The 9755-nt window shown below is 40.7% G+C and overlaps 1 protein-coding gene across 4 annotated transcripts in view; it reads left to right on the top strand.

Moving 5' to 3' along the window:
* Window positions 1–984: 984 nt before the first annotated feature.
* tdrkh (tudor and KH domain containing) overlaps window positions 985–9755 on the top strand; it is a 27863-nt gene continuing 19092 nt past the window's right edge. For 3 of the 4 annotated variants that reach the window (XM_005749514.1, XM_005749513.1, XM_005749511.1), the window contains exons 1-4: window positions 985–1024; window positions 3496–3656; window positions 3764–3855; window positions 9322–9523. In XM_005749514.1, coding sequence (XP_005749571.1) covers window positions 3527–3656; window positions 3764–3855; window positions 9322–9523 — 424 coding nt within the window. In that variant the 5' untranslated portion in view covers window positions 985–1024; window positions 3496–3526. Of the gene's footprint in view, window positions 1025–2586; window positions 2680–3495; window positions 3657–3763; window positions 3856–9321; window positions 9524–9755 lie in introns of those variants that run through there. The other variant, XM_005749512.1, reaches the window with a different exon arrangement.

The following is a 9755-nucleotide window of genomic DNA, read 5'->3' as shown; positions in this document are numbered from 1 at the left end:
CTTAGAACTGAAGAAGCTTCTCGGATGAGAGGTGAAACGTCTTCAAGCAACTTAAAGAAGTCCAGACGCTTTTCTTTGCAAGCTCCTTTGACAATTTATAAGGATGTTTATATTCCTGTATCATCTCTCTCCTGTTATGCCTACTTACCTGAAAAACATCAGTCTGTTTAAAGCTCTCTTTTCCATCCTAAGAGAAGAATGATATTGCACCAATTTTACACCCAATTAAAAAATATGTGTTCGTACAGTTTTACATTTTATCTGAAAAAAAAAACACGTCTTTTTTTGTTTTTTTGTAGCTATCACTATAGGCAATGCCCTTAAATATGACTGACGTTTCCAGACAGCTGTAGTGGTTGCAATATGTTCTCTGAGGCACTAATAGAAGGCAATATTCCCTGGAGGTCCTCTGAGGTTCTCCCATAACATCAACAGTTTAAACAAGTTCTCTTAAGGTTCTACATAACTTACCTTCAGGAAATAGTCCTAGATCGCTCTCCAAATTGTAACCTTCAGGTAAGGTTCTAGAAAACTAAAGTTTTGCCTGTACCTTTTTCAGTAAAACACCTGGTTTCACTGACAGTACAAAATATGGTCAGCAGTTGTACTTTTTACATTTTGTTTGAATATTGGAATAGCGACAAATTTGCTCAAATATTAAAACAAATGAATGTATTCGACACAAGAGTTGACACACAGGTTGTCTGTGATGTCTGTCTGTTGCCACCAGGTGGTGCTGAGGGGAACGCCTCTTCTTCACAGTCACTGGGCTGAGAGAGCTTGCACGCAGCTTGCACAGCGAGAAGTGGGCTTCCGGTTGACGGCTTAAAATAAAATGTTTCATTTAAATAATCACGTTTGTGGTTAATAGATTTTTCATAGTGAATTATTTATAAAGTGTTTTTTTAGTGTTAATAGCTAATTTGCTGCTGCACATTAGAAAATTCAATATTCGAAAATTAAATACTAAATATTGTTTCCGGTTTATTGAGAACTTCCTCCTAGGAGGTTAACAAATCGACAGGTAAGGTCGAGTGGGAAGGGAGTGGAAACTCTTTCCAAAATGCCGTTGATTCTAAATCGTATTAGCGTCGAAAACATATAAAGGCTGTGATATCGTGTATCTGAGCATGCTAGTGGCGTTTAGTTACCTTGTGTCAGTGCTGAAAGCAGCAGCTAGCTTATCTTGTATGAGCAGGTCCGAGGAGACTGCATGCAGTATTCGAATCTAAATGTAATATTTGTTCTATATTATTGTCCTAAAGTGGTAAGCTGCTGCTAAACAGAACTATCAAATGCCCAAAATATATACACTCCTGAGCAAATGCATGCAGGGTGCAATTATCACGTTGTTATATTTAGGAAGACATGCCGCATTCAATGGGTTTTTAAGTACGATTCTCATTAGAAGGCAGCTGGGTTGAAGCCTACACTCAATAGTGTGAGTCATGAAAGTCGTTCTTAAATTTTTTGTTTAACGAGATCAGACGGGGTCATTATTTGATTTTCCGTGAATGCGCTGATCATAACTACATGCCTATGTAAAAAGAGAGTGGAAGAAAACTGGGATAAAAACAGAAAGACAAAGAAAGGCTGGGCTTGAGATTCTAACCTACAACCATTTCTACAAACTGCCCTCTCAAAGATCTAAAGTTTTTAGTATCATAGTCAATTCTTGCCAACATTTTCTGTATGATCCAATTTCTTACAGCTTCTGTCCAGTTTTTGAAATTTGGGGAGGATGTGTCTTTCCATACTCTTCGGGTTATTCTTGTGGCTGTAAAAGCACCTGCTTTTGTCACCACAAAGCAGTATTTGGATGCAGTGGGTAAGACCGACTGGTCTCAGAAAAAACATAACCTTGGTGATTTGGGTATTATCAAACTTAACCAGTCCACTACACGATCTAGATTTTTTTTTTTTCCCAAAAGGGATACACTTGTTTAAATTCCCAAATAACATGAATAAATGTTCCTTTTCTGATTTACATTTCCAACAGAAATTGTTGCACATTACATCCAAACTATAAGTGGGTAAAATAAAACCCATGTATTACTTTAGAAATGGCATGAATTTTCCATGGGCCTTTTTAAAAGGTATTTATTAGTATTGGAGAGTACTCCAGACCAGTTCTTCTTGCTCATTGCACAGCCAAGGTCCTTTTGCCAAATCCTCAGAGTACTGAAGGTGTCCTTTTTCTATTTGTTTAACAGTTTATAAAGCACAGCTGCCTTATGTGCAACTTCATAAAGATCCAAAAAGTGACTCACTTGGTTCTTGTTCATGATAAATTGGCCTTTAAAAATATTTTCTCTCATTTGTAAGTATTGCCAGAAAGTCTCTTTTCAAAACGCTTTTCTGAATAATTTCATATGACAAACCACTCCATCCAAATAAACATTACTCATTGTACATATTCCTTTTTCAAGCCAATGTTTCCAATACACACATCACATAAAGATGTATAGATCGTCTCAGATGGGAAAAATCACATTTTATGTTTATATATTTATATTTCTTCCTCTGTCTCAATGTCCATGTTTTCTTTCTACTGATCCTCGGTTTATTTTTATCTTACAGAAAGTCTTACATTTTTTTGGTCAAATTGGCCAAGTACCTGTGAGGTTATTCCAACATGCAACATCATTGAGACAGTTGATTTTTGGGAGCCACACCAATGTAATCATTTTTCTCTTTTGAATGAGATGGTCCATATTTGAAAGTACAGTTTTGTCTAAATCTGAATTTAATAGAAACCCTCAGTACTGCATTGTGTATGTATATACATAGTGGTGTAAAAAGAAAAAAAAAGTGTTTGACCCATTCCTGATTTCCTTCCTTCCTTCCTCCTCGTCACGCTTGACTGTTTCAGATCATCAAACAAATGTAAATATTAGACAAAGATAACGCAAGTAAACACAAAATGAAGTTGTTTTTCTGAAGGGAAATGTCTGGCCATCTGTTCATGACCTCAAGCTGAAGTGCACTTGGGTTCTGGAGCTGCACAATGATCCAAAACAGCAGAAAGTCCACCTCTTAAAAAAACAAAGAATATTTGTAGTGGCCTGACCTGAATCTTTTGTTTAACTAATTCAAAGGTCCTGGGCTTTTGAATTTGAATTTTAGCAACATCTGATACAGTATATATTTTTTCTGTTTAAATTTTCTTTTTGATGTTTTATTTATTGTTAATTGAAACAAAGATATCTTTATAAAAATAACTGATATTTAAATTCTCTTTGCTCTTAATCATATTATTTATGAATGTTTACCTAGCTCAAAGTAGATGTGGCACAATGTGTGCTGATGACTATTCTTGAGAGCCACAGTTTCTGTGTTGCAATAAGGGGTCATTCTCAGGACGAAGCAATAAGATGTCCAAATAAAAACATTCTATAAACTGTAGCTGGCAACATGGATGGAAGAAGGAGGAGTAGATCATTAATAAGGCTGATAGTACCAATGGATGGAGACTTGTGTCGTGTGTGTGTTTAGGTAAAGCATCCTGCAGGGTGCACAAGGTGTCATGGATGCAGTGAAGGAAGGTCATAAGACCAGCTTGAGCTCTGGGAAAATAGTGGCTCTGGCTGCAGGGCTTTCCGTCGGGGCCACTCTGGGCTACATCATCTATCGCCACATAAACGGCACCAAGAGCAGTAAGTATCTCCCATTGAACAGGTATCATTCCAAACCTAACTTGTGTATGATAATTAATAGATTTTATTTTATTATGAGCTTATCTGTATATGATTGATATTAACAGATCAGGGTCCCAACACTGAGGTGTCCAAGATGACGCTTCCTATAGAGGTGTACAGGAACATGTACCGATGCCAAGCCACATTTTTAGACATGGTGAGTTGTTCAGACTTTTTCACTGTCTGCTTCTTTGTTGCTTGTTCCGTGTGGTTGAACGTTTATTGTAAATGAGTGGAAATAACTGGAATGCATTTATTTTGTGGCAACATGGTGGTTAGCACTGTTATCTCACAGCACGAAGGTCCTGAGTTCAAATCCACCAACTGGCTGGGGACTTTGTGTTTGTGTGGGTTCTCTCTTGGTACTCTGCAATAAGTCTGACTTTTTCTGTTTAACTGAAACCTGGCAACAACCTGATGACTTTTCTCCGCTAAATGAATCTACTCCTCCGGGGTTTGTTTGCTTTTCTAAACCTCGCTGCTCAGGTCGTGGGGGTGGTCTCGCGATCATTTTTCGTCAGCACTTGAAGGTCCTGCCAGTTAATGTTCATACCTTTAGCTCCCTAGAGTGCCTTGCATGTGAGCTGACTGGACCCATTCCCACCATCATAGCTACTGTACACCCCCCAAAACCTAACCCTGTCTTCCTCAGTGACTTTGCTAATCTGCTAACCCATCCTTCATCTCTCTCCCCAAATGTTATCTTGGTGGGAGATTTCAGCATTCATATATAATAATATGAATATATAATAATGACCTTCTGCTCACCAGAGACTTTCCCCCCTGTCTCGAGGGCTTTGAATTTAAACAATTTATTGACTTTTCCCACTCACTCCAAAGGGCACACCTTGGACTTGATTTGCTGTTCTGGTCTTACTCCCTCGAATCTTTCTGCTGCTAAAATTCCCATAACTGACCATTTCCTCCTTTCATTTACCTTCAGTCTCAGCTGCTCTTCTACCAAACCAAACCGTCTCATCTCATTCCACAACATCAAGAACATTGTATGGACATTCTCACTACCAGACTGGACAATATTCAGATTCCGGACTTCTATTCTGCTCCTGATGATTTGTTATTATATTATAAAAATTGTTTACTCAATGTCCTTGATTCTCTGGCTCCTGTAAAAACTCACTCTGTTTCCTTCACTCGCTCTGCTCCCTGGTTTTACCTATGAACTCCGAGCATTGAAGGCCAAAGCTTGCGCAGCTAGAGCATAGATACAGTGGCTTGCAAAAGTATTCGGCCCCCTTGAACTTTTCCACATTTTGTCACATTACAGCCACAAACATGAATCAATTTTATTGGAATTCCACGTGAAAGACCAACACAAAGTGGTGTATATGTGAGAAGTGGAACAAAAATCATTCATGATTCCAAACATTTTTTACAAATAAATAACTGAAAAGTGGGGTGTGCGTAATTATTCAGCCCCCTGAGTCAATACTTTGTAGAACCACCTTTTGCTGCAATTACAGCTGCCAGTCTTTTAGGGTCTGTCTCTACCAGCTCCACAACTGCCCTGAGGTTGGCCTCAGAGGTTGTCTAAGAGAATACTGGGAGCAACAACACCATGAAGTCCAAAGAACACACCAGACAGGTCAGGGATAAAGTTATTGAGAAATTTAAAGCAGGCTTAGGCTACAAAAAGATTTCCCAAGCCTTGAACATCCCACGGAGCACTGTTTAAGCGATCATTCAGAAATGGAAGGAGTATGGCACAACTGTAAACCTACCAAGACAAGGCCGTCCACCTAAACTCACAGGCCGAACAAGGAGAGCGCTGATCAGAAATGCAGCCAAGAGGCCCATGGTGACTCTGGACGAGCTGCAGAGATCTACAGCTCAGGTGGGGGAATCTGTCCATAGGACAACTATTAGTCGTGCACTGCAGTGGCAAGAAGAAAGCCATTGTTAACAGAAAACCATAAGAAGTCCCTTTGCAGTTTGCCACAAGCCATGTGGGGGACACAGCCAACATGTGGAAGAAGCTGCTCTGGTCAGATGAGACCAAAATGGAACTTTTTGGCCAAAATGCAAAACGCTGTGTGTGGCAAAAAACTAACACTGCACATCACTCTGAACCATCCCCACTGTCAAATATGGCGGTGGCAGCATCATGCTCTGGGGTGCTTCTCTTCAGCAGGACAGGGAAGCTGGTCAGAGTTGATGGGAAGATGGATGGAGCCAAATACAGGGCAGTCTATACTGATAAAACGTTCTTTAGATCCTAACAACTTTAACAACATCCATCCGATTTCTAATCTACCCTTCATCTCTAAAATACTCGGAAAAGTAGTTGCAACTTTATTCACAACTGGTTAATAATAACATCGACATCTGGTTTTCGTTCATGTCACAGTACAGAAACTGCTTTACCTAAAGTCACTAATGTCGAGAAGATCACTGGTCTTCTTGACATTCTCGCCCTTTTGGATCTGAACTCAGCCTTCGACACCATCTCTCACTCCGTCCTTCTAAGCAGACTTTCCTCTCTCGGCATCTCTGACACACCCCTAGCCTGGTTTCAATCATATCTCCTTGACCGCTCCCAGTTTATTCAACTGAAATCATTCCGCTCTCGTCTATTCCCCGTCACTTCTGGTGTACCCCCAAGATTCAGTCTTAGGCCCTCATCTCTTCATAATATACATCCTCCCTCTAGAATTTGATCTTCACTTTCACTGTTTTTCTGATGACACCCAGTTATATCTTTCCTACAGACCTGATTCCTCCCTCCCACCTTCTTCCCTTACAGAATGTCTATCCGAATTAAAATCCTGGTTTATCTCAGATTCAGATTCAAGATTCAATATTCTTTATTTGTCACGTGCATGGTTATACAGGTGTAACACGCAGTGAAATGTGACCTGATACGTTCCTCGACTGTGCAAAGAAAAAAAGAGCGAGACAGACAGAACTTTGTATACAGTGAATGAGTATATGCAAAGAGGACATTATGTGCAGCAAGTGGGTGAGTTATGTACATTATATAAATAGAAATAAAATAAAATAAAATGAAACAATCTGGAAATTTACAGCTTGTGTACATTGCGTGGGAAGGGTGTTAAAGTCTCCTGTGCTATAGTGAGGCCAGAAAGATCAGGATGATATGAGAATGTGGTAATGAGTCCTGTCTCAGTCACTTAAGGGTGATTGCTGATTCGACACACGAATGGCCTGAGGACAAAAACTCCTCTTGAGCCTCTCTGTTTTTGTTCAGATGGTGGAGAACCTTCTGCCTGATTTCAGAAGCGGGAACAGTTTGTTGCTGGGATGGGACGGGTCCTTCAAAATCTCAGTTGCTCTAGTTCAGCATCTCTTGACGTAAATTTCCTGTAGGGAAGGGAGAGCAGTCCTGCAGCAGCGTTCTGCCATATGGATTACTTTCTGGAGAGTTTTTTTTTATCCTTGACACCGCTGTTTTCATACCAGCATGTGATGTTCTGTGTGAGGATTCTCTCCACAGTGCCTGTATAGAAAGTCCTGAGGATCACTGGAGAGACCCTGAACTTCCTCAGTTGTCGTAGGTGATACAGGCGCTGCCTAGCCTTTTTGGTCTGGACCTGAATGTGGGCAGCCCATGTCAGGTCTGAGGAGATGTGGACACCGAGATACTTGAAGGACTGCACACTCTACTGGAGCTCCATTAATGATAATGGGCTTGTAGTCTCTGTGCTGACTCCTTCTTAAGTCCACCACCAGCTCCTTGGTCTTGCCGTCTTTGAGCAGATTCTTCACTTCATCCATCGTTGTTGGAGATGGCATTCTTAGATAGTTACCCTGTTTCTTGTTCACGTGGCTAAGGGTTGTGTGCAGGACGTGGGCGATGGCGTCCTCCGTGGATCTGTTGGGTCGGTAGGCGAACTGGAGCGGATCTGTGGTGTCTGGGATGGAAGAGGAGATGGTTTTCTTCAGGTCAGTGCAACTGGCCGGTAGTCATTCAGGCATGAGGGCTTGATCTCTTGAAGCATGTGGGGACCACAGACTTCGCCAGGGACTCATTAAAATCGAAGTGAACACACCTTCTAGCTGGTCAGCACAGCACCGCAGCAGATGGCCGGTGATGCTGTCTGGCCCCGCCGCTTTCCTTGTGCTCACTCTGCAATGCTGAGCGCCGGTCCCTCTCTGATGACATCACCGTCCTCTAATTTTCTAAAGCTCAATGAGGATAAAACTGAAATCCTCCTTATTGGCACCAAATCTGACCTTCTGAAGGCGAACCATTTCTCACTCACTATCAATAACTCCACAGTTTTCCCTTCTCCTCAGGTGAAGAGCCTTGGTGTCATCCTAGACATTTCACTTTCCTATAATCTCACATCAATAATCTCACCTGTTCTGGCTACTTCCATCTAAGCAATATTAACAGATTACGTCCTTCTCTTTCCACTCTTGTCCACAGTCTTGTTATCTCCCGCATTGACTACTGCAACTCTCTCTTGCATGGTCTTCCCCAAAAATCCCTCCATAAGTTTCAACTGGTTCAGAACTCTGCTGCTTGCATTATCACCAGAACCCCCTCCTACATCACCCCTGTTCTTCAGGAACTTCACTGGCTCCCAGTGAAATTCCAGATAATATACAAACTTCTTCTGCTCACCTTCAAGGCCATTCATAACCTCGCTCCTCCTTACCTTTGTGACCTGTTAAGCACTACCTGTTCTGCCTGCTCACTTTGATCTTCTTCTATCCAGCTTTCTGTGCCTTCCTTCCACCTCACCACCATGTGAAGCAGAGCTTTTAGCTGCTCTGCTGCCAGGCTGTAGAACTCTCTACTCCCTGATGTAAGAAACATTGGTTCTCTCCCCCAGTTTAAATCTCAATTCAAAACCCATCTGTTCAAGTCTGCATATTCACTGTGAACCCACTGTATCTTGTGCTTTTGTTTTATTGTTCTTCATTGTGTCATTGTTCTATTATGTGTTTTATCCTATTGTACAGTGTCCTTTGGTGTCTTGAAAGGCGCTTTATAAATACAATTTGTTGTTGTTATTATTATTATTATTATTATTATTATTATTATTATTAGTGGGGGTGGTTAATTGATGATTCTAAATTGCTAATAGGTGTGAATGTTTTTCTGTGAGAGACTGGCAACCTGTTCAGGGTGAACCCTGCCTCATCCTAAGGCAGCTGGGATAGGTTCCAGCCCCCCAGTGACCATGAATTGGACATTTACTTTGTTAATGTAATTTTTATTTTCCTAAAATACTATTCAGTAAATATGTATTCTTAGATTCATTTCTTAGTTACTTAATGTGTTAGAAAAAGTATTGAAGTGAGATGGATTGTTATTTTTTTCACTCAGTTGTATTTTAGCTGTATTCAGTTGCCTCCCAGCTCAAGTTTAGAGTTCAGTCTGATTGTTAGCACCATGAAGATATGATAACGTCTAAGTGTCCCTGTGTGTATGCAGCTGAATATATTTACACTGAGGAAATTCTCTCTTGAATTAATGCCTCACCCCTGCATACCTATATAAGATTTTTTCTATTTTTCAGTATGCCATTGCTACTTCTCAATTGCAATTTTGGAGTTCCACGTTTTACAAGCGGGTCTTAAATTAGTTTCACAGATTGAGCTAGTCTTTCTTTCTCTTTGTATGCTAACTTTTCAGGTGACTGAGAAGTCTGGAGCTCAAGTGAGGGTCATGTCAGATTCAGGAGATCATGAATGTAAGACGACCGTATGTTTCCTGCTTCAGGGCTCTAAGGAGCAGGTCTTACTAGCCCGCTGTGTCCTGGAGAACCTGCTCACAGAATGTGAACTTGTCTCAGAGATTTTGGAGGTTCCACAGTCCTCTTTTGGACGCATAATAGGTAGACTGAATCTTTGATCATGTCAATTGTTTTTTTTTTTTTTCATTACCAGGCATCATTTTCAAAACTAAAAGCTCCAGTAAGTGACAAGCAGATCAGCTGGCCAGGAGGGAGGGCAGAGTATCTCTTTTATTATACAGGGAGTGCAGAATTATTAGGCAAGTTGTATTTTTGAGGAATAATTTTATTATTGAACAACAACCATGTTCTCAATGAACCCAAAAAACTCATT

Source organism: Pundamilia nyererei, unplaced genomic scaffold, assembly GCF_000239375.1.
Source record: "Pundamilia nyererei isolate P.nyererei 1_Seehausen unplaced genomic scaffold, PunNye1.0 scaffold00248, whole genome shotgun sequence".
NCBI classification, from domain to species: domain Eukaryota; kingdom Metazoa; phylum Chordata; class Actinopteri; order Cichliformes; family Cichlidae; genus Pundamilia; species Pundamilia nyererei.
Note: the sequence above shows the minus strand (reverse complement) of the source record. Positions and strands in the feature narration are given on the sequence as shown.